This window comes from Teleopsis dalmanni, chromosome 1 (genome assembly GCF_002237135.1).
Source record: "Teleopsis dalmanni isolate 2A chromosome 1, ASM223713v2, whole genome shotgun sequence".
Lineage (NCBI taxonomy): Eukaryota > Metazoa > Arthropoda > Insecta > Diptera > Diopsidae > Teleopsis > Teleopsis dalmanni.
Window position 1 is genome coordinate 193,289,834 of NC_051846.1, and position 25,718 is coordinate 193,315,551.

A 25,718-nucleotide genomic window follows, 5' to 3' on the forward strand; every position below is an offset into this window, starting at 1 on the left:
TAAAATAAATATTGATGAAGATTAAGAATTTTGCGTTTTATTTAAAATTTCCCGAAAACTTTTCGGTCACAATGTATTGAAATATTCCATATAGTGCACACGGCCTTATCTTTGTTATTACTTATATTATAAAATAGGTACAAATTTTAATACGTACCACGTTATCTCATACATAATTACGTAGAAATCGTGTGCATAAAGGTGCATGATAAGTGAGTTCCAACTTTAAATTTTAATTCCTTAAATTAATGCATTAACTTAATTGTTCTAGAATAACATGCTTTTAACTTAAACTTTTTATATGTTTATAATTTTATAACACTACAATTTGATATAAATATACATACTTGTATATGGATACACAGATAGATACTGGCAATCGTACGATAAAGTTTATGGTGGGGCCATAAACTGATTTTCACAACTGCTTTTTACGATTTGTTTATTAAAAGAAAGGCTTGTCTTAGCGACAACGATTAAATGTGCATTTAATATGTTAGTTAATAAACTATTTACAATACATTCCCTTTAAAGTTTTCATATTATATACGTATGTATATCACCGACCACTTTAAAGAAGTGAGGAGAACAAGTCTTGAACTGGAATTCTGTCCTTGTTGGTTGTATGAAATAGGCTTTTTACCTTAATTGGCAAAGACTAATGACCGTTTGCCCGAGGGAACAGTGCTACCTTTTGGAATGCAGTCATTCTGAAATGGTTAATAAGTTTAAGTGAGGTAAGGAATTAAAAAGCTTTTTCATCAACGTAAAATATTAGGGAAAAAGTGTATAATTAAATTTGTAGACAATATTAGTACTGCATTACCCGTACTTATTTGGTAATATTTGCTTTTATCGCTGAAGTCTTATCTGAAATAAGCCACTTAAGTGTGTTTTTTAGTTGTGCATTGTGGCATTTGATATTCCTGCTGCCCACCACTTTGTGTCATTTGCTCATTAAATCAATACAAGTAATTGCTTTCATATGCGTCATTTTTTTATTTGTATCCATCAAACACTGATCCGAACCAATGTCACTTATTTGTTGTGGACATATTTCTATACCTTTGTGTTGTTATCCTTTGCCATTAGAAATTCATAGACATAATATATAAATTAAAATAATTTCTATTTTTTAAATTTCCAGCAAAGTTACTATTAACTTTTCCATAGAAAATCTATTGTTTAATAATGTATAAAGGTCAATTACCAAAAATGGTATTTTAATTAGCATTTCATTCGTTATATCAAATTATTAACAAAGCATGACAAGCAAAAAAATTGAAATTTATGTATATAATTTATACAATTTACTCATAGATACTTCACACATAAATACAAAAATTTACATCAAGGCCACTTTAAGCATTTATTACCAAAGAAAAAAAATCTAATTAAGTATTAATAATAGAGGAAAAGCAGCAAACTGTTGTTAGTTCTCATTGTGAAATACACGATTCGAAAATTCTTGACCTAAGTTAAGCACGTAATGCCCATCGATTATAGACGAGATTAGTCCAAGATTGATTATTGGCTAACTACAAATATATACATTTATTCAATATCAAAAGTTTGCTAACAAAATGTATTACTAACTAACATTAACTAACAGTTAACAGTTTTCAGTTATGCAAGTATAGTTTGTTTAACTACTAAGATTAGCAAATACGAAACCACAAATTAAAAAATACTTATTTGTATATTAATCAAATATATATGGTATATATATATATATCTATATATAAACATATATCAAAAGAAGGAAACTAGCTCAATAGTTATAGACCATTAACAGTATAAACTGCAAATATCTTAAAGCTGTTGTCTACAAGTATAACAAACTTGCCATTCTTTCTGTTTTTCATTTCATTTTATTAAATCACTTAATTGGCATTTTTATAGAATTTTTATAAACTTAAATCGCTTGCCAAATTGTAATACCAAATAAAACAAAAAAAAAACACAATTTATAAAAAATGAAAGTTGAGTACAGTAGCAAATTTATAACCACTTCGCCTTCAACTATTTGAAAAGATTCACTTAATTAACATAGCTAACAAAAAATATAATGTGAAAAGTACAAAATCTTCGACTCCCATATATAATATAACATATTTAACATAGTATGCCTGGCCACACTAGAGTAAAACTTGAATTAGTTAAAGTAGAAATAGAAAACGTGTGATTAGTTTAGTCCATGCGAAGCCGAGACTTACTTTTCGGGGTGCCGGATCGTCCTCAGTGCGTAGGCATTCATTCCCCTCCTCCACACTATAAAATTCTGTAAAATAAGAACTGCTTCCACTTATCTCAGGGTGCTCACGCACTTCGAATCGCTGGAAAATAATATATATATAATATGTATAATATATATATAATAATATATATATAAATTATATTTATTATAACTGTATATTATATTTACGTAATGTATATATATTTCGAAGAAATGACATCAAAACACCTGCTCTGTCTATGTCTAGGCTCATCCAGAACTAAGCTTAAGTTCTAGGACCCTCTTCTTCAACACACTCGGCAATGTAACTAGCCTTAGTAATGACCAGATTCTATATATTAGGACGCAATGAAGCTAGGTTTGGCCTACCCTGTGACAGCTTCTGCAATGCGTATTTACCAGCTAACGAAGAAAGAACACCAGAACACCTGCTTCTTCTATGTCTAGGCTTAGCCAGAACTAAGCTTAAGTTTCTGGGGCCCTCTTCTTTAACACACTCGGCAATATATCTAGTCGTAGTAATGGCCAGATTCTAGCTTATATAAATGTTTTTGGCTGGTTCTAGCTTGATCTTATCTTTACTATCCATTATTACGAGGATATATGGATTCAAAACGACTTTCTAAAACTATATTTTATATTTTTTTATTAAAATAATGATTTAATTACCAATGTATGAAATTAATATTTTTTATTTTTCAAATTTTTAATTCATTTTGCAAATGGTCTAGATATTTTAATTTTGTTCTAATCTTTGTTATTACATTATCTGCAGAGATTCCAAATTTATATACATATAAATAAATATTATAATATATTAACTGAAGTGCACTAGAAATTTACTGTACTGTTGATATATTTCAAACAATAAACAATTATGTATATTATTTGCTCTTAATTAAAATTTAAACAATTCCAATATCTCGCTTTTAAAAAATATATTTAAAATTTATTAGAAAATAGTTAAAATAATTTTTTTTTAAATTAAAGTTAATAAATTTATCTATAATTAAAAAATAAATAATTTTTAATAAATAAATAAATTGTTAAGAAATATTTTAACGTTTGGCCCCGCATTTCATCTTTCCTTGAGCTGCTGAAATACAACACTGGCCCAGCAAAATAAATTTAAATTTATTTTTGTGTAAATAGTTTTTATTATAAAAATAAAAGGCCAGTGATTTACAAACACTATTCATATGTTGTGAATAATTTTTTTTTTATTTGTTGACATGTATATTATATTTTTGTTTATTAATTAAATTAACGCAACACTAATTACGATTTTCCTAAAGCGTACGAGAATGTTTAGTTTAGTAATAAACTAAAAAAAAAACCGGCTTAATAGACCTTAGAAAAAATTGTTTATTTCAGTAAATTTTTTTCTGTGTTATTTATTGTTATATTATTAACATATCTCCAAATTTTTCAAATGCTATAGTGTCACTTTATCAATCATTTTATCAATTTGTCGAGCAGCGCTTTTATCATCAATCAATCAGTCGACATAAAAATTTTATTTTTTATTTATTTTAGTTAATCTATAACTAAATAATCTCATACGAGTAAGTGTAGCAACAAAAAAAAAATAGTTCCTTATCTTTGTATATATGTATTCTAACAAGTAATAAGTATCTTTAATAATATCTTGTTTAGATTTTGGAATAGGTATATACGACCGAACAAATCAATATGTAATAATGTATTTATTATATTTTTATTAATATTATTTCTAGGTGAATGCTAGTGATGTAAGCAGACCTCTTCTAAATTTTACGTTATTTCCATTAATTCGTGTGCTGTAAATGTATATATAATTAAATTTTTTCATACAAATTTTCTAATTATTTTCATATTGACATGTAAACATTTGCATTGCATGAGTAGCAACCGTAGAGAATTCGACACAAATACATTTTAATAAAATAAAAAAAGAATTGCTTCACGCGAATTTTATAATTACTAGTATAGTTTTTTTTCAGAAACGTGAATAAATAAATTAGATATGTTTTTACATATATAATACTTGTACATTTTAAACTTTTCATAATATCTGTCCCTCGGCCACTACGGCCTTTTATACGGTCTATGGTATATAGATGACGTAGGATCTTTAGTGTGTCACTCTCGAGACTGATTTCGTGCTCTAATATACATTTTTCGTATTCATTATTATTATTCTTCTAATTTACTAAAATAAATCATTTGCTGTTCTTTAAAAATACGTAAAAAATTTAAAAAAATGAAATTTAATTTTTTTACGTATATATAAATAGTTTATATATAATATATACAGCAATAAAAATGTTTTTCAAACTCGTTTATTGAGAGAAAGTACTTTATTTGTATTTTTTATTATACCATTAATAAACAATATAGTGAATATAGAATATATTAAGTTTTTTAAACTGTTTGTTACATTGTGAAAAAGACACAAAGGCTCTTATATGTATATTAATTTTCAGCTTTCCAGTATGAGTCATGAATCCAAATATCTCAGTTTGCTGGAAGTCTGTATAAAAACAAATTAGTTCATATTTTATGGTAAGGTATCCATTTTCAGCAAAACAGAGATGAGATTGTTGGTGGAATATTTAACAGGTCACCATGGACTACGTTATCACCTTAACAAAATGCGTCTGTCCGAAAAGATAGATTGTCGACGCTGCAGACGGGACTTTCAGTCACATTCTCTGTGACTGTCCAGCCTTGATCTGGGCTAAGAGGAGATCATTGTGTCGAGAACTACTCTCCTCTACTGACATTAGGAGGTCCTGAATGGCCGACATTCTGGATTTCATTCGGAAGGAGGAATGTCTTCTGTTCGGTTAGGGTCTATTGCAGCACAAAAGATCAATCATAGTCACAGTGATCCGCTCCGTTGGGAGCTAGTACCCCATTTATTCCGATTCCTACTCCTAGTTCATATTTTTATCCATATTTTGAGATAGACTTATTCTAAATGTGTATATAATAGATATAACATAATATAATTATCTAAATGCTGGATACATTACATAAATGCACAGAATACATTAAATAAATAAAATTTTAATAAATGATCATTCAATAAGTCTTCGGTCTCCTTTAGAAAAACAAATCTTTTTCTAGAAATTCGATTAAAGTATTCTAGAACTCTCGCATTTGTACATTCACATTGATACATACATTCTAGGACTTTTCTAGCTTTTTTATGTTTTTTCTATCATCAGGAATCACTTCATTACTTGATACAAACTTCTTTGCCTGGAATATCTTTTGTATGTCTCCAAATAGTAAATTTTACAGTCAGATCTGGAAAGTACGGTGGATGGGAAAGTAATGCAAAGCGTGACTCATTTAATTTACCCATCGCTTTCTGGTGTGATCTACAAAGATATACACTTCGAAAACAACATAACTGTACAGTCTTTAATAATTATTTTGTGGATTTTATTTAATGGGTACAGTCATTGTACAATTACATACTGATGCAACATACAACTCAATAATAATTGATTTCCTGGTGCAGAGTCTCCAGTGTCATACCCAGGAAGTATAGACGAGAATAAAAGGATGGATCTTTACCATAACAATATAATCAACAGATTATATACACTTTAAAAACACTGAGGCCCAATGCTCCACTGGGAGATGAGAATAAGAAAGAGAGAAACATTGACAAGAAAAAATATTTTCTAATTTTTAAAAAAAATTTAATGAAACTCCTTTTTTAACAATTTAATATTATAATTTTATAAAATATTTATATAAGAACGCATGCCTTATAGGAATCATCAAAAAATCAAGTATCAAAATTAAATTAAATATTTGCTTGTGTCATTATTATTTATTTATTATGTATAAAATATTTATATGGTTTAAGCTTTTTCTATTTCAGTTATGGACAGACCTTTATGTATATGTATTATGAATATTTTATAGGTGTTGTGATGAGACACAATATTGACTGCTGTTTATTATACTAAATAATGATTTCATAAACAAAAAGTTCAATAAACTTCGGTGTCGGCATGCTTTCTAGTCGATATGAGTTATCATTTAAAAAAAAAACTGTCTAAAAAATGAAACCTGATAGTTTGGAAGTATTATGTTTATGTTTCCTTATTTTTAAATTAAATTAAGTGTTTATAATTTAATTGTTTATTTATTTTTAATTTTATTTCTTTCTTTTATTAAAATTGAAGCTTGAACGGCATCTATATAACTTTTAATGTTAAATGTAAATTTTGAATTAATTATAAAAATAATTATTTTTGACCGTTAGTAGATTTAATATATTTGGAACTCTTTTGCTCACCCACAGAAATGTTATACTTTAAAATTATAATCATAGTTTATAGACTTGTTAGGTTGATTTACTTTATTTAAATATGGGTCTTATGTTGAGCCTTTTCCAGGTTAGTGCATTTGGGGACTTTTACTCTATGATGGCTGATTTGAAGCTGTCTTTATAGGTATATTAATAGTATAGTTGGCCTAGCGTATGCATCAACATTTTTTCATAGTATCAAAACGGGTTATTAATTGTGTTTTGGTGCACAAGGCTGTCACTTTAAACTGACCTAATCTAATCTATCTTATACTTCAACTTTCATTGTAGATCTTTATGCGGTATGTCTTTTTATGTAATGTGTAAATATAATAAATATAATGTATAGTATATATTTTAAATAGTTAATATTAATTGAACATTTTGAAGTGCACTTTAATCATTTGCACAAGCTTTTATTATTTTTATTGAGAGAGTGTGTGATACTACGACCATTGGGTCTATAGTGTACATATTCTAAGCCCTGTTGCGTAAATAAACTTTACAGAGTTTTATTGCTTCTTCCGTAAGGATATACATTCTCAGGAGTTTATTTCGTGTGTGCGTTAGCGTAGAGTATTCTCACAGCTTATATGTATATGGCGGACTCTTCATTCTCTTCACAAAATCTATAGTTTGCATAGTTTCGTAAGATGGAGTTTTAGCTTACACAAGCTTATATGAATAGAACAAAAATATTAAATATATTTATATATTAATAGTGCAGTTACCACAATCATTATTAATTATAATTATTTTTTATATATTGCATATTACTTCTAATAAAATTTTAATGAATATTGTTATATGTGAATAATGACGAAAAAATATTGACACGTGATTATTAAAAAATTTAAAAAATACAATTTGCAATTTTACAATTTATTTAAATTTATTATTGAATCTTAAAAATACAATGTAAATTTTAATTTAAATTTTGTAATTTATTTATTTTTCTTGAATTTTTTCATTCAGTTTTATGTGCCTTTTAAGAAAAACCAGTGATTGGATGCTAATGAATTTATATTTTTGAAAATATGAAATTCGTTCCAAATACTGAAACTGAATAAATTTATGAATATTAGTAGCTAATAATTAACTTAGTATATAACATATTGTATTATCACGCCTTCTAAATGAATTCATTTTCTTAGAAATATAAGTATTATTTCCTTAACTTTTAGTTTCATTGAGAGAAATCAGCATAAAGCACAGCATTGAAATGAATGAATCTGTTTGTCTATTTACGTTATATTGAAGTCACAAATCCATGCAATTTGCATTAACAAACTGAATGTTCTGAATGAAATCTAAATTATAACTTATTTCACATGAATTAATGATATCACTCCAATTTGTATCTATGAGATACAAAATATGAAACTCAAGATGACAGTGCACATTTTAATGAAATTTGTTTTCGATTGTTTATTTTTACATACGTACATACATACATATGTATGTATATAAAAACTATGATTGCCAAAATAGAAAATGCTTAGTCATTTGCGCATATTATTTTTCACTCAAAAAATGTTTATACACAACGAGGTGTGTACACATTTTTTTATATATACATATAAATATACTTCTATAGTATACCATATACTAATTATAGTATATACACAATACGTACATACTATGTTTTTAATCAAGTACACATTTCAATTGGTTTCTTAGATACTTGGATTGTCAATTTCACCACAACAAAATGACGTCGCAGTTTTTTAGGCATTAAATATGCATATCCGCCCAAACAGAAATACAAATACTTGTAGTTAGTATTTAAATCTTATCAATATTTATATAAATTTATTTAAAATTTATAAATATATACATATATATTTAGAGTATTATAATGTATATACATATATGTATATATGTATGTATCTTTAGATTTCCAGTTTTACTGAATTGAATTTGTTTAGGAAACACATGACCAATTCAACATTTCTAATCTGCATACATTTTAATCATTTAACCATAGGTAGGTATATTCTCCTATGGGACAAGAAGTGAGTAAAGTAAACAGAAAGAACGCAATTTGTTTGAGAACATTCTAAAATCTTATCGCTCAAATATGTAGCTAATGACGAACAATATGTAGAACATGTTATCAACACGTTTGTATGTTTATTTTTGCATTGCCGCTCTTATCACTGCCAATTAGTGACAAGAACCCTTAGCAAATAACTGATATGAATTGTTAATAATATATAACAGCCATAAATTCCCACCTACCTCGTATAAGTTTATTTCATTTCCTTTTGATGTATCTCATTATTAAAGGTTGCATGACATGCAACTTTCTACAATATTAACATTTGTATATGATATCTAACATAATAATATATCTAACGTACATTACAGTCACGTGGATAAAACTACATACATATATGTTATGTATGTATGTAAATAAAAAATTAACAAATTGGCTTCTGTCTACTTATGAAATTCAGAAGTTCAAATCATGTTCCAACATGCATTCAAACGATCTTAAAGTATTTCAAAGAATTTTTTTATAAAATAAAAATTTATTTTATTTTTTTCCAATATCACGAAATTCGTATCTATAGTTTGTTGACAAACAATGACTTGAGAGTATATTTAATTAATGTACATTGTGACCGAAAAGTTTTCGGAGGTTCTCATTTAAAATTCGCGCGCTGTATATTTTTCGATATTTTAAGTTTATGTAGTTTGGCAGCACTGTCCTTAATTACTATGCCAAAAATGAGCGCGATCTGTCAGACAGTTCGTTTACGGCAGCTGTTGAAACCAGTTCACCTCAGTAGTGCGTTGCGAAAAAAACAATGGAAAAAAATATTGAACAAAGAGTTTGCATCAAATTTTGTTTTTCGAACGAAATTTCGTGTGCAGAATCGTTGCGAATGCTACAAAAGGCTTATGGGGAATCAGTTTTATCGAAAACTCAAGTTTATGAGTGGTACAAAGCCTTTCAGGACTGTCGTACGACCGTCGAAGACATGCCGCGTTCTGGACGACCTTCGACCTCTACCACCGACGAAAACATTGAAAAGGCAAAGGAAATCGTGTTCAAAAATCCTCATGTGAGTGTTAGAGAGATAGCACGAGAGCTAGGCATCGGTCGTGAGATGGCTCGTTTGATTTTGGTGGACAATTTGTGTATGCGACGTGTCAACGCCCGGCTTGTTCCGATTCACCTCAATTTGTTCAACATTATCAACGATTTTAAGGCCAAACATTCAATAAATACCATCGAACAGCCACCGTATTCACCTGATCTTGCACCGTGTGACTTTTTCCTGTTTCCCAACCTCAAATTACCACTCAGAGGAACGCGTTTTGAATCCATAGAAGACGTAAAACAGAATTCGCAGAGGGAACTCAAAGCCATACCGGAAAGCGCCTATAAAAAATGTTTTTGATGATTGAAGAAACGTTGGCATTGTTTTATCGCTTCTAATGGAGCATATTTTGAAGGAGATAAAATAAATATTGATGAAGATTAAGAATTTTGCGTTTTATTTAAAATTTCCGGAAGCTTTTCGGTCACAATGTAGACATAGCAAGATCTTTAAGGTACTTTATTTGTATTTAAATTAAAATTTGCGAGAACGAGTTTTTGTCAATGAATTCTTACCAAGAAAGATGAATTCTTTCAGTCGGAAAAGAATTTCATCAGTACGAGAATTAGTTCAATACTATTATAAGACCTTAAGCAAGGAACGAAAAGCTAGTAAAACTCAAGTTCCATAATTATTCCAAGTTGAAAAGAATTTTATCAGTACGCGAATTAGTTTAATATTATTATAAGACCTAAAGCAAGGAAAGAAAAGCCAGTAAAACTCCAAAGGTAATAGCATTTGGCATTTTGGTGACATTTATAAATCTCTTGGGAGTGCAGAGTTGTTGTTGTAACCCGCCGGGACCTGTAAACAGATAAACATGAAAGGAAACACAAGACGAATACATGAGTAGGGAAGTGGGAAGAAAGTTAGAGGTGTGTATAAACCGTCATTCTGGATCCAGGCGGAGAAACCAGGCCACTTCAATGGGGTGAGTCCAAAGGTTAATTGGTCGAAGGTTTGTGTGTGCAGAAGGACATTAAAACAGATAGGCGACGTCATGGGGAGAAGAGGTGCAGTTAGGGCACACATTGTGGATGGACGTATTTATGCGAGACAAGTAACTGTTTAGCACTCGGCTATATCCTAATCTCAATTGAGCAAGGACAGTTCTTGCTGCACGTGGAAAAATCTCAACTTCGCTTTAGTTTTCAACATATTTTTAATATCAAATGCTTTTGCATAACGTTATATCTAACAATGGAATCAGTTAGAGAAAGGACAATGTTTATAGCTAAAAATCACCTATCACCACTCGGTTGCCCTTCAAACCAAAAGTTCGCATTTTGCTAAGTAACAAACCAATCAGGTTAATCTAGAATTATTTACTATAAAGTTACAAATACGATCAAGTACAGTAGATCTTTACATATATATGAATTTGTTGAACTACGAGTACTAATCATTACCAATTTTCCCTTAATTATTGTCTTCAAAAATAAGATACAATCTTTGGTTAATCCCTGATTTACTTCGATTATCTAAGTATGTTGCCTCTAGAAGTACTCAATACACCTAATTCTTTGTAAAATAGAGAAAGTTTAATTTAAAACGTATATTGGATTATCTTGTGAGTAATATGTAATATTATATATAATATATTTTCTCAAAACTCAAAATAAATCAATTCCATTACAAAGCAAAGCAAACAATTTATATAGTATTGCAGTACATGGTATAATCTATCAGCTATAATTAACTGTGATTTTTTTTTCAATTTTTAAAGATGTTTTATTATTAATTGCATCTAAGCTCACAGAAAAATTCCATACAGAAATAAAAATAAAAATAAAAAATTTCATATACTGATAATAATATTAATTAACATTTTTAAATGTAAAATTAATAGATTTCCAGAAAAAAAGAAGAGCTAGCTTGTATTTCTGCTTAAAGCCCTTAATAAAGTCACATAAGTGTAGGTCATTTCTAAGTTTTTAAATTTAATGCGACTTTAAATATTGATTGCTTGATTAATTATCACTTTATAGTAAATTAAATAATTTTTTATTTTTATTTAATTTGATTATTTTTATAATACAAAATATCAAATAATTTTTTTTTATTTTATGTGATTTATTATTGATATTTTTTTGTATTGTATTCATTTACATTTTTTTGCGATATTTATTTTTTTTATTTAAGAAAAAATAAAAATTATTTTTATATATTATACATTATAAAAATACATTTTGCGTTTTTAAAATATAAAATAATTTTTCAATATATGCTAAAAATTTTAAATAAATTATTTTAAAAATACCATAAGTAAAAATTATGCTAAGTTTGCTTTGTATTCTATATGTATACAAAAATATTTTGTTTTTTGGGAGAGTAGCTCTTTTTCTAAAGAACATTTTTAGAATTTGCTCTAAGAAACATTTATATTTAAATGTTTTTAACATTATTGCAATTAATCACAAGTATTCTATTGAATAAACTATTTTTCCTAAATAACTATTTTACTCAATTTATTACTAAAAATTACAAAAAAAAAATGACACTAACACTAACAGGGACTACAGACTAATAGCACAGAGCTTCTGACCTTTATTAATCTTACAAAGGGAATCAAGATATCCAATTTATGTGAGTAGCTGATATGCGGTATTGAAGTGTTGCAGTTTCTGAACTAATATATATAAGTCCCTGTAACTCCATCTATATATATATTAGTTCAGAAACTGCAACACTTCAATATCGCATATCAGCTACTCATATAAATTTGATATCTTGATTCCCTTTGTAAGATTAATAAAGATCAGATAGCTCTGTGCTATTAGTCTGTAGTCCCTGTAGCAGCTTCACACGTCAATTCCTGATTCTAAACACATATGCAATTAAAAAAAAAGCAGAAATAATGGAAACCATGTACTTGACAAGTGCTATAAGCATAATTATAGAAACATCCAATCTTTTATCAGTGGGGGAAGCGGACTATTTTCGTTTTTAATAGAGAAATGATAATCTCTCGTTACAACAAAATTCTTTTATATATTTTATATCATGACCAGAACCGTTGAATCCTTTTTTGACCTTTTTTAATTATAACAAATATTGTCATTTTCATATCTAAGAGTTATGATTCTTCTCTTTCTCAGTAGAGTGCTAGTCTTCAGACTATTCCTTATTATTCCTATAATAAGGAATATTCCTTTTTAATTTAACTTTTATTTTATTTATATATTTTATTACAACATAATATAGTATCTTATATCTTGCAATTTATCATACAAAGAAGTTTTATGCAGTAGTATGATAACAGAAGTATATTACTCATGTACTATATCTTCGACTGCACTATATTATAAGTATATCATACTGTATCTTTAATGGAGTTTTTACTCAATTGCTATTATTTTTCTAAATAATAAAATTAATTCAAAATTATTATACTACTTAAAAGACTGTATTGTTTTCAGATCACTTGAATCTTTTCTCTAAATATATCTTATATTATATTATTAATCACTTCTATTTTTATCTTAAGAATATCAAATTATTCTTTTAAAAACGAAACACTGTGATGAAATCAGTTTTATATATTTAGAAAAATATTTTTTTTTAAATTTATTGATATTAATTTTTAATTAATCAGTGGACTTTTAAACAAAATTCCGGAATAAAAATGTTGAGTTCCCAATTCAAATACTTCCAGGTACAAAACTTTCAGCAAATTAATCTCAACCATTCTCTGGTATGTTTTTTACCCATTTTTTATTTTACTTTTTATTCTAAAAAAATTACAAATAGAGACCTTCTTTAATTTACCTGACCCTAGCTACCAAAACTGTATCTAGGGTTACTTTTTGCCTATTTTGATCGGAATAGTAGGAACTTAGAGACATAATAGTTGCAGCAATAATATATATCTTGGATCAGCCTATTTGTGTATAATAATTTTTTTATTTATTTTTTTTATAAGATCTTTTTTATTTATTTTTTTTTAATAACTTTTTTATTTATTTTTTTTTAATAACTTTTTTATTTATTTTTAATTAATACTAAAAGTCTGTTTTCAAAAGAAGAAGAACGTAATTACTAAAATTTTACTGAATACGAGTAATTAAAATTTAAAACGATATGCAAAATGCATTCCAGAATTTGCATCAATTATTGTTCATTTACAACTTTTCCTATTAAGGCAATTAAGCTTTTAATTCAAAATAGATCATATTTATTATAGAAATGATAGAGGAATTTCAGCATTCCATTTTTAAAATGAAAAAAAAAAGTTATTAAATATGTAGTTTAAAGATAAAATGCGCATTGCAATTTATTAAAAATATCAAATGACTTTAATTTCTTATTTTTTATAATTAATTACAGGGTGATTTTTTATATGTTCTTTAACTAACTAATACATAAATATTAATTTAAATTTTTTCTATTTACAGAAATGGGTCTTTTAAGCGAGGGTAGTCCACTTTCATGGGAAGAAACAAAAAAATTAGCAGAACATGTACGCGAACATGGTATTAATCAATTCATAAATCTCTATCACAGATTGAAAGATCGCCAAGGTGATATTCTTAAATGGGGCGATGAAGTCGAATATATAATCGTAAAATTTGATGATGAAAACAGAGTAGCGCGAGTATCGTTAAAAGCCCAAGATTTACTAGCAAAATTAAATGAAAAAGAAATAGCCGATCCACATGGTGTCAAATCACTATGGCGGCCAGAATATGGGGCTTATATGATAGAAGGTACACCAGGAAAACCATTCGGTGGTTTAATGGCAAATTTAAATTTAGTCGAAGCAAATATGCGATACAGACGACAAGAAGTAACACAATTATTGGATAAAGATGAATGCGTTATGTCTATAACGAATTTCCCACGTTTGGGTGCACCAGAATTTACTTATCCCATATATTATCCTAAACCAGATGATCCAAAAAGTGCAGCAAAATCACTTTATTTTCCAGATGAGGCTATCTTTCCAGGACATCCACGATTTAAAACGCTCACTCGTAATATAAGACAAAGGCGTGGTGAGAAAGTGGCTATAAAACTTAAAGGTAAGTGTAGTAGTAGATGGTAGTAGATTATAAATGATATAATCTCAGTGATTCATTTCATTTCTCTAATACATAATAAATTAAAAATTTGTTTCGTCAATATATTGTTAATGTTTTAGATATGGAAGTTAGATTAGTTTTATAGCCCCTTTTTCTAAACTTCTATTTAAATAAATAATTCTGATTTAACACGCCACTCAATTACATATCAATCTCACATAGTGCGTCGATCCTTACCATTAAAATAATGATATACATAATAAATCATTGTTCTATAAATTCATTTCAAACTTAATATCTATCTTAGATAATTTATTACAATGAGTCGGTCCTTATCATTGAAATAATGATACACAAAAAAAAGCCATTCTTTTATAAAATTATTTTGGCTTTATTGCTATAAGTTTGATTCGTGTCATGCAATCCTTTAACAGAAGTAGTAAACGATAATTAGTTGTTGTTGTAGCTCACAAGAATCTGCTTGTGTAGACCCTTTAAGTATGCTAAACGACACTTAGCAGTCGAACTAGACGAGGGCTCCGTGACGTAGACCCGGTCGTTCTTGAAACCTATAATTGGTTGTTCTGGACAATTAACTGTTGGAAAGTCCTTTCATCAGTTTCTGTAATATGTTACCCTAAACTTATTACTTATCCTATAATGATTTATTCGAAAAGTAAAAGTGAACAAGGCGTCGTAGCGTTAAATGAGGAGTGTTGCCAATCTATTGATATAATCTAAATTAAAAAACAAATATTGTAGCAATTTCATATCAACCCGAGAAGTAGACTACGCTTCAATATACACCAATTAGAAAGAAGAGTTAAATTATCTATAAATTCTATTTTTCTAGCTAGTAAATCCGATATAATTTTAGACTTCATTTTTTAACCCATTAATTATTTATAACTAAAAATTTCCTAATGTCATTTTTTTTTCTAATTTCAGTATTTAATGACGAGAATACCAAAATTCCTGTGCTTGGCGCACCAAAGAATGAGCCAGACGTTGTATTATTAGATGCCATGGGCTTTGGTATGGGTTGTTGTTGCCTACAATTAACATTCCAGGCTTGTAATATTACTGAGGCGCGTACATTGTACGATCAGTTAGCGCCACTCTGTCCAATAATGTTAGCTTTAACAGCTGCCTCACCAATATACAGAGGTTATCTAACTGAATCGGACTGCCGTTGGAACGTTATCAGTTCATCAGTAGATTGCCGTACTGAAGAAGAACGTGGTCTAAAACCATTGCGTGAAAATAAATTCCGTATAGCGAAATCACGTTATGACTCAATTGATTCATATCTTTCAACGGAGGGAGGAAAATATAATGATGTTCCACTGACCTATGATGAGAAAGTGTATAAACGCTTGAGAGATGGTGGAATTGATGATTTACTTGCGCAACATGTGGCACATCTTTTCATACGTGATACAGTTTCATTATTCAGCGAGAAAGTACATCAGAATGATGAAGAAGATACAGATCATTTTGAAAACATACAGTCCACAAACTGGCAAACGATGCGTTTTAAGCCACCACCACCGAATTCATCGATCGGCTGGCGTGTGGAGTTCAGGCCATGTGAGGCACAAATTAGTGATTTTGAAAATGCTGCATTTGTATGTTTTGTTGTATTATTGACAAGAGTGATTTTATCGTATCAACTAAATTTCCTCATACCCATAAGTAAAGTGAGTATTTTTTAGACGATTTTTCGATATTTGGAACAATGCCAAAATGATATATTTTTTTAAATAAATAATTTTTAGGTTGATGAAAATATGCAAACAGCACAAAAACGTGATGCTTGCCGTAAAGAGAAATTTTGGTTCCGTAAAGCACATCATCGTGCACGAGCACCCGAACTTAATGGTACTGTTAACGGCACCAAAGAGAATGGTGTTAACGGCTACGATGAAAACTATGAACTTATGACTATAGGAGAAATTTTTAATGGCAAGGTAAGCTTTTTAACATCACTTCACAAATATTAAACAAATATTTATATATTGTTTTTTAATTAATATTTTAGCCCAATACTTTCCCGGGTCTAGTGCCACTTATTCGCAGTTATTTGCAGTCCATGGAAGTTGATACCGACACTCACTGCACCATCGAACAATATTTACGTTTCATACAAAAACGTGCTTCTGGAGAATTTGTAACCACAGCAACTTGGATCAGAACAAAGGTCTTGCAGCATCCAGATTACAAGTAAGCAATATTAATTTATAACCTGCTTTATATTTATATTTTTTTTTTTAATAGACTACTAAATAGATATACTAATTTTTTTTATTTTTACAGAAAAGATTCAATTGTGAGTGACAGCATCAATTATGATTTGCTTAAAAAAATACAGGAAATTCAAGAAGGTACGCTTATTGAACCAGCGTTGATTGGACAAGGAAATCGTTCCAAAACGAAAGATTTTCTACCACCTGCATTGCAAAAGCATTTAGCCTTGAATGGCTGCTGTGTTGGTAAATGACCACCAGAAGCACGTGAACAATAAAAACTTCAGGAACATTACCAGCCGATAGCCACAGGTTGGGGCCAAAGTGGCGGTATTAATTGGGTCTCAATTGGGGTTGAATTTAGTTTTAGTAAATTAAAAATTTCTTTGTTAATATTATTAAACATAAGTGTTTAAATTATAAAAAAAGATCATATAAAATTTAATGATAAGATATCAAAAAAAAAGTATAATAAACTAAAAAGTATATATTGAAGTATAGATTTTTAATATAATTTATTGAAAAATAGCAAGTAATATTAATAGATCGTATAATAAAATGCAACGTTTTAAAATGTATTTCAATTGTTAATTACCAATAATTGTCTGTTTATTTAACTTAAATGTTTGAATAAAAATGTTCGATATATTAAAAATTGAGCATTGCAAATATTACTCCTAAATAAGGAGTTCACTTATTTCATAAATGTAATACTTCAGTCAGAATTTTATATGCCTAAGTATTACAACTGTTTTTGTTTTAATTTTTTTTTATAATTGTCTAACGAACATCATAGCAGGTTTTATTTTTACAAAACTTAGTTTTGATTTTAAGATTGTATACTCGAAGAGTGTTTTTAATATCATTAAGCATTGAAAAAAATAAAATAAATCCATTTAATATAATAAATGTTAAAACAAAAACTTAAAATTTTGTAGTTTCCTTTAAAATTATTAGAAAAATGTGGAATGGAATCTGATAACATATTAGATCTGCTATATATATTAAACCTAGAATATATTATTATAATGTATATATTATCACTAAGAATATAGAAGCAGTTTATATTATATATGGTTTATATTAGTGGATATAAAGTGAAAACGGCATCAAAATATGATACCAACCATTTTAAAAATTTTTATAGCAAATTGCAACAAAAAAAAATTATCACCGTTTACGTTTAAAAGTTTATCTTGTGCCAGTAATGTTTTCATATTGATTAGGATGTCAGTAAAACTAATTACATGAAAACCCCGATTGCATTAGTTTTATTTGGGTAAGTTTTACTTAGTAAAGATTGTGTGGTAATTCCGAACTTTTACAATTAACTACTGGACATATTCTCTGTTCGTTCTATAAATTATTTACAAGCTTTAATTGATTTAGAAATTTAATATATTAACATGAATGCAAATTATTAAGTAAGCTTTGTGATACAGTAAACCAATATATAATTATTATGTCTATGAAAGTGATTAAAAATAAGTAATCGACAAGGATTTACATTAAACTCTGCACAAAATATCATTAAGTATTCAAAAACTAAAATCACGATTAGTCACAAATAAAAATTAACTTATATTTTTAACTAAGGAATCCTCTATCTGAGTTAGCAGCTTAAATTATTTATTGATAGTGCATTTCTAATATTCAAGATATTCATAATTCATTAATTATGAATAAATAATTAATTATAAATATTCATAATTGTGTTCAAGCTGTGAATACTGGAATACTTACAGTAACTTCAGTATAGCAATATATTTATTCAAACGTTATCTTTATCCTGAAGTCAATCACTTACACGGAAGAGAGTCTTTGAAATATATGTTTATTAATAATTCAAAAAGTATGTTAGTTATTGTAATTATAAAAACAGTACTGTTGATAATCGCAAGTCTAATAAGAATTTGACAACCAGAACCTTAGGTTAAGGAGCTGTCGCAATATGTACACCCAAGCTTACTTAAACACAATTAATGGTCCATTGTTATACTAAGATAAACTCTTGCTACACATAGACCAAGCAAGTTATTAACATAAATATTAGTTAAACAATATGATTTTAAAATAATACAGTATAGTAGTGTAAAATAATAATAATCATTAATAACATTCAAAAGTTGTGTTACATGTTTGTAAGTTCAAATGTAGATTTCAAGAACCATCCATGTATCGAAACAATTTATAATTTACACCTCTTACCAGTAAAAATATATACGACGAGTTTCACCATATGTAAAAAACGGGAATCAAACTAACTTCCCAAGGCACGAATTATTGACCCAGTTTCTAATAATCAGACTTTTTGTTTTATTAATAATAATAGTAACACTAAGAAAAATTAAATTATAAATATACTTCAAGACGATATCTTGACAAAGTCAGCACAATTTCCAAAAAATGTAGTGACAAACCAGATAATAGTAACGTCTTAAAAACAACCATACTACTAATTTGTTATAAGTGCAAAGTCATAAATTATTATAATTACAGATCTTTTTTTATTAGCATTACTTAAATATAATTAATTACTTTCCATATCAAAAATCTCTAAATTAAATACGATTTTTAAGTAGAATTTGGACGATAAGCTTGATACATGTCCATTTCATTAGGAAACGTTTTAAACAACTCAAGTAAAAGATTTGCCTTGAACTTTCGATAAGCATCAATTTTACCCTTTACTTCTTCATTCTTGGCCAAAGCCTTTTCAACGCAGTCTTTTGTGTACAACTGTGGATTTTTATCGGAGTCAATGTAATCAAACACATCGAACGGTACAAATACATCTTGGACCTGGTGTCTCAGTTTATCAATTTCTTGTAAACCGGTAACTAATCCTTGACTATAATTAAAGAAAAAAATAAACATTAATATTATTAAAATGGTTACCATAAGAAATTTGTTGCCTACATTTTTTGATTCAAAACATTTTGTCCTTGTGGTTGGAAGTCACTAACAATTATACGTATTTGACGAACATTTTCAATGAACATTTCTATTTGAGTTTCTAAATTTTCAAGTGGTGCAGTCATCTTTATGTATTTTTAAAAACTTGAAATTAATATCGCTTTCAATATCGCAAAACTTTGTTAATAATACGCCATAAGTTATTATTTTGACATTTCGTAACTAAATACAAAGAGTTGCCATACAGAGAAAAACGCTAATTTATTCGAATATATTATTATTTTATATAATACATGGAATATATTAAAAATATTTATACTATATGGTGATTCTAAAATGAAAAGTGATTCTAAACTGTGTGTAACAAACTATTTCATTGAGTATTTACGATTAGAAAAAATGAATCCGTAAAAAATCCATATGTATGGTCGGGAAAATATTTAATAATCAATATATAATATATATGTAATATAGCGTTTACACTGGCGTTAAATGACTGATTTCGATTAAAAATCACAAACTTCTGCATACAAAATCTCATATGCACAAATGACTTCCATGTGCTGATTTTACACAAACGAGTTGCAACAAGTTTCAAATGAGTTTCAAATACGTTTCAAATGTAAATGAATACATTAAACATACTCTAAATAAACGTTTTTCATGGCATTTTGACAGTTTGAGAAAGCTGTTTTTGGCATATTTACAAAAAAGACGAACAAATATTTAGTGATTGCATTTTAATGAGGATTGTTTGCAACAATGAGCCGCGGAAGGCAATTATGTGTGAAGGCACGCACACGTCTTTTATTTCAGCGCAAAATTCGTTAATTATCAGTTTCATATAATGTTGTTTCAATTTGGAGTTCTCAAATATATGAAAATCGTTGCAACGATCAGGGCAACCATATATATAAAGCGACATCTTTAATATAGAAGAAATTATTTAGTGAAAGCATGGATGCAATTTATAAATTTTAAATCACTACATTATATTAAATCGATAAATTTTTGTTATATCGTACATTAATTTTTTGTCGAGAATATTTTGGCGTGAACACACGCATCAAAAAATCTACACTGAACACACCACTTTTCAAAATTTATTGTTTTTGTTTAAATGTACAATACCACAGCTGTTTGCCATAATTTACGTAAAACTTGCATTTTGCAAATTTTACTAAATTAATTGTAAATTAAAATGGCAAAAAATGTTTTAATTGGTAATATATAAAAATTTAAACTTAATTTAATATTCATACCTTAGTCTTGTGCAGGTGGTGGTACTGGTTTTATTGGCTCACGACTTTCTGCACACTTAGGTAAACAAGGATATAATGTGACGGTGATATCGCGTATGCCAGGATTAAAGCGTATCACTTGGCATGATTTAGAAAAAAATGGTGTACCAAAAGGTACAACGGCTGTGGTGAATTTAGCTGGGCAAAATGTATTGGATCCAAGCAGACGATGGACTGAGGGTTTTAAACAAAATGTGTGGAATTCGCGTGTTAATACAAGTGCAGCACTGTCCAAGGCGATTACCAATTCACCAGAAGTAAAAGCATTCGTTAACATATCGGGTGTTAGTCACTACAAACCAACTGAAAGAATTTATACTGAGAATGATAAAGTGGAAGGTTTTGATTATATGTCACATTTATGTTTGGAATGGGAAAAAGCTGCAACTTTGTCACCCGAAGCAGCAAAACACTGTCGAGGCGTATGTTTGTGCAAAAGAATAAAAATAATTAAGTAATGTTTTTAATTTTAGACAAAAATTCGCAGTGGTGTTGTTATAGGAAGAGAAGGAGGCATGATAAAGTCAATTTGGTTGCCATTTCAATTAGGATTAGGCGGTCCTTTAGGAACAGGAAAGCAAGTATTACCTTGGATACATATCGAAGATTTATGTCGACTTATTCAACATAGTATTGAAGATGAGAAATGCGAAAATGTCTTAAATGGTGTTGCACCCGAAATTGTAACAAATGGCGAATTTTCTAAGGTACCTATTTCATTTTTTTGTTTTTTTGCTTGTCATATTTACAATATTTTTTGTTTTAATTTTCTAGACATTTGCATCAACATTGCACCGTCCCTGTCTTTGTCCTGTGCCAGAGTTTGTCGTAGAAACCATTTTTGGTAAGGATCGTTCATCGTTGCTGTTAACAGGAGCTAAAATTAAGCCTGAAAGCACATTACAGACAGGCTTTAAGTACAATTACCCAAGCGCGCAGGAAGCTTGCAAAGAAGTTATTCGAAAGCTTTAATAATTTTTTTATTAAAGCATAACATAAACACCAAAAATTTGTAAATTATGAAAATATCACTATTACTTAATTTATATTGTATCTTGTTTATATCATAAGTTAATACATTATAACTAAAAATGATATTGCATGAATTTAGCTAGTTTTTATGGCAAATTGCTAATTAATCATTCATTTGAATCATGTTATGTTAATTATAATAAATTAATTTTAGTTAATAAATTATTATCTATTATCGTGTAGACATTGTTAAAGCTAATAAAATTGAAAACACTAATATGTTTTTCATTCGCACGAGCTGTGAAATATTTATTCATAAATGTTGTTGTGTATTTAGACAGAAATATTCTTAAAGTTGAAAGACTACATTTTTACATTCAATCCTTTATGAATGAAAGAAATTTATTATGTGTGAGGTGTTACTTCAATTTTTTTTTAAAGAATAAGTTATATTTATTATAAAACAATAATAATTTAGATTTAAATGTTTAATAAGCTTTTTTAAATTTCTAACAGTGAGAAATATTATAACATCAATTTTCTTTGATCTATCATTAATTAATGAAAATTATTTAGAATTATCTATTTACTTTTTCAAATTATAACGCTTTCACAAATACTTCTACTCGCAGTAACCGATATTTAGTTAAACTTATCCTATGAAATATTGTATAAAAAGAGATTTCAAGTAATATAATTAGAACAAGTTATAAGAAAAAAGATGTAAGGAATTTTTAAAACCATTCCTTACAAGTTATGGCCATATAGAATTTAATAAATATTTGTAAACAGGTATATTATACATCAACTTAGAGTATTGCCAAATACCCATCATCAGTGGTCTTGGAAATAATTCTTGTATATAATTATTCTTAAATAATTTTTTGAGACTGCAAGTACCAGGAATCGAACGCATGCCCTGTCAAATTTGAAGCTCAGAGTCAACGCTCCTTAATTAACTGACCCAAAGCTGTACTTGACTTATATGTTTGCACATTTTTCTGGATTTTTTTAAATTGTTCTGAAGGTTTTATTAAGAAACTCACTTCCTGTTTTTATAAATAAATAATTGGTGTAAATTTAATTATTGGAAATCGCGAAATATGTGACCTTCTAGAATATAACACAAAAAAAAAATTGTAACATATAATATAACAAACAAAAATATAATAGGAAATTTTTTGATGACCTTTAAATATATAATAAATGTTGCAATATTATTTTTTTAACATTTTTCGGCTTATTTTTTATTAAAGTACAACTTAGGATTCTAATATATAAATATTTTCAAATTAAAATAAAAGTTCTTATAAATGGTTGATATTTTTTCTGGTAGGCCCCAATATTCTAATAAACATTGCAACAATTTATGAATTTAACCATTTAATAAGACCGTGTTAAAATGTCAGTATTAAAAGGGTTTTAAATATTAATAAAAATAAATTAGATCATCCTAAGTGCATTCAAATCATTTAAGTTTGAATTAACGATTTTTTTTATTGAAAAAAGTATTAAAATATTTAAGTTAAATGCAACCCTATGAGGCCGACACGTCAGTTCTCAGTAAAAGGTAATGTCAAATCTCAAGAACATTTTAGCCAGACCCGAAAATATTTTATAAACGCAAACAAAACGAATATCACACAAATTAATTATTGAAAAATAATTAAGTGAATTATTAAAATTTTACTGTGATTTGGTACGTGTGTATATATCGGCAATAAAACAATATTTTAATTAAAATAATTATTCATAATTAAATTAAATATCACTTTTAATATTTTTCTTTTAGCCAACATTGCGTGGCAACAAAAAAAAATCACAACATCAGCAAAGTACAATTGAATTTACGTGTTAACCAATATACCTCCTATTCAAATTAAATTAAAAATGTTAACAAGAAGTTGTAGTTTCGGAAAATTCTGCAGTAATACATTAACACTGTTCACATTCCTCTTATTACTTACCTGCCGTCTTATAAATGCTGTTGAATTCACATTTGACCTGGCAGATGGTGCGGAGGATTGTTTCTATGAAGAGATTAAACGTAATACAAGTGCATATTTGGAATTCCAAGTATCAGCTGGTGGCCAGTTAGATGTTGATGTGACATTAAAAGATCCACAGAATCGCATTATTTACACACAACAACGTGCCACGTTTGATAGCCATCAGTTTGTAGCAGAAACAAGTGGTGTTTACACAGCTTGTTTTAGTAATGAGTTCTCAACATTTGCACACAAATTTGTCTATGTTGATTTTCAAGTAGGCGAAGAACATCCGCTGCCAGGTGTTGATGAACACGCTACAGTACTTACACAGATGGAAACATCGTCACAAGCGATACACAAAAGTTTAAATGATATACTCGATGCACAGACTCATCATAGGTTACGTGAAGCTCAGGGACGTAAACGTGCTGAAGAGTTAAATGAGCGTGTTATGTGGTGGTCATCTATGGAAACTGCAGCTGTCTTAGTAATTGGCATTGTACAAATTATTGTGCTGCGTAACTTCTTTACAGATCGTAAACCTAGCCAAACACATTATCCACGTTTGTAGAATTCGTTTATGGCCAAGTATCGATATAATTATTTTGTAAAAATTATTTGTGTTAAAAACTATATTTTACGAATTAGATTTGTTAAAATAACAAACAGATTATCCGACTCTATTAAGCTTGTAAAGACTATTTATATTTGCTAACGCTGGTTTACTTTATTTTTCCTCATATTATTTCGCTTAGTGGCATCAATTGTTTTCCTATGTTATACTGTTTTTTATTTTATCTTCTAGAACCAAATATAAAATTATAAGTAAAACCTAATGAGTTCTTTACATCAAACAATCTCTGTCTTGTACGCAAATATATAAATAAAAAGGAACTCATTTTATAGAAAAAAATAAACAAATTTTTATTATTCATTTTTGTACTATAAAAATTTCAGGTTGCGGTTTTAATTAGTAATTTCGTATAATAATAAAATTTAGTGATAAATTTAATTTAATTATATTTAGATAAATTATTTGTATTGTAAATAGTTAACATTCTTTGATTATTTATAGTATTCGTCTTATCAGTAATAGAAGAAAAACTGATACAATAATTTACTTATTTTATGTATAATTTTATGTATATCAGTAAATATATATGTATATAATAAAATGGGTTAATAAATATTGTAGTTTGAGGTAATAAAATAATTATCTTACGTTGGTTGTTATGAAATGATTTTAAGCTTGCGCAGAGAACTGACAATACTTATAGGACAATAGCACAATAAGCGGAGATGGCTACCAAATTTAAATATTATGATGTAAACAGAAATAATGTGCTGAAGATATTATTTAGACATGTCCGAACTGCTTAACGAACCCTAGAAATATCTAAATATTAATACTCTTTATAATTGAGTAATGTTGATGATTCTATTTTAATTTAACACTGAAAACGTATTATATTTCTATTTTTCGTGATTTATGTATTATTTCATGAACTGCATGAAATCTGGAAATTCTTAGCACCCCTGATCGGTTATAGAAAGGTCGCTGTTTTTGCTGTTCCATCTGTATGATTGTGTTCTTTGTATGATTTTCCTGGGAT

General features: G+C 28.2%; 4 protein-coding genes across 4 annotated transcripts in view; 3 read left to right on the top strand and 1 right to left on the bottom strand.

Moving 5' to 3' along the window:
* The window catches only part of LOC119670990 (glutamate--cysteine ligase-like), a 29,498-nt gene extending 12,141 nt beyond the window's left edge, over positions 1–17,357 (top strand). The window contains exons 2-6 of the mRNA XM_038081463.1: positions 14,053–14,679; positions 15,628–16,379; positions 16,458–16,649; positions 16,721–16,902; positions 16,996–17,357. Of these exons, the coding sequence (XP_037937391.1) occupies positions 14,055–14,679; positions 15,628–16,379; positions 16,458–16,649; positions 16,721–16,902; positions 16,996–17,179 (1,935 nt within the window). The 5' untranslated portion in view covers positions 14,053–14,054 and the 3' untranslated portion in view covers positions 17,180–17,357. The remainder of the gene's footprint in view (positions 1–14,052; positions 14,680–15,627; positions 16,380–16,457; positions 16,650–16,720; positions 16,903–16,995) is intronic.
* A 2,054-nt stretch (positions 17,358–19,411) lies between these two features.
* Positions 19,412–20,065, bottom strand: LOC119672953 (mediator of RNA polymerase II transcription subunit 10). Its single transcript, XM_038084141.1, has 2 exons — positions 19,845–20,065; positions 19,412–19,776 (listed from the first exon to the last, which is right to left on the bottom strand). The coding sequence occupies exons 1-2, from the start codon at positions 19,964–19,966 to the stop codon at positions 19,500–19,502; spliced, it is 399 nt and encodes a 132-aa protein (XP_037940069.1). The 5' UTR covers positions 19,967–20,065; the 3' UTR covers positions 19,412–19,499.
* Positions 20,066–20,944: 879 nt separating this feature from the next.
* LOC119672963 (epimerase family protein SDR39U1) lies at positions 20,945–22,334 on the top strand. The gene is made up of 4 exons (XM_038084152.1): positions 20,945–21,064; positions 21,119–21,564; positions 21,616–21,849; positions 21,917–22,334. The coding sequence occupies exons 1-4, from the start codon at positions 21,043–21,045 to the stop codon at positions 22,112–22,114; spliced, it is 900 nt and encodes a 299-aa protein (XP_037940080.1). The 5' UTR covers positions 20,945–21,042; the 3' UTR covers positions 22,115–22,334.
* A 1,347-nt stretch (positions 22,335–23,681) lies between these two features.
* Positions 23,682–25,001, top strand: LOC119670992 (transmembrane emp24 domain-containing protein 3). Its single transcript, XM_038081468.1, has 2 exons — positions 23,682–23,813; positions 23,907–25,001. The coding sequence occupies exon 2, from the start codon at positions 24,005–24,007 to the stop codon at positions 24,674–24,676; it is 672 nt and encodes a 223-aa protein (XP_037937396.1). The 5' UTR covers positions 23,682–23,813; positions 23,907–24,004; the 3' UTR covers positions 24,677–25,001.
* Positions 25,002–25,718: the final 717 nt, after the last annotated feature.

What these genes read in the sequence shown, in the direction of transcription:
- LOC119670992 (XM_038081468.1), top strand. Translation starts at nt 24,005, where the DNA reads ATGTTAACAAGAAGTTGTAGTTTCGGAAAATTCTGCAGTAATACATTA.
- LOC119672953 (XM_038084141.1), bottom strand. Translation starts at nt 19,966, where the DNA reads ATGACTGCACCACTTGAAAATTTAGAAACTCAAATAGAAATGTTCATT. An exon ending in AATGTTTTGAATCAAAAAAT is followed by an intron (nt 19,777 to 19,844) that starts GTAGGCAACAAA and finishes CTTTAATTATAG; the next exon opens with TCAAGGATTAGTTACCGGTT.
- LOC119672963 (XM_038084152.1), top strand. Translation starts at nt 21,043, where the DNA reads ATGGCAAAAAATGTTTTAATTG. An exon ending in GGCAAAAAATGTTTTAATTG is followed by an intron (nt 21,065 to 21,118) that starts GTAATATATAAA and finishes AGTCTTGTGCAG; the next exon opens with GTGGTGGTACTGGTTTTATT. An exon ending in CAAATGGCGAATTTTCTAAG is followed by an intron (nt 21,850 to 21,916) that starts GTACCTATTTCA and finishes TTAATTTTCTAG; the next exon opens with ACATTTGCATCAACATTGCA.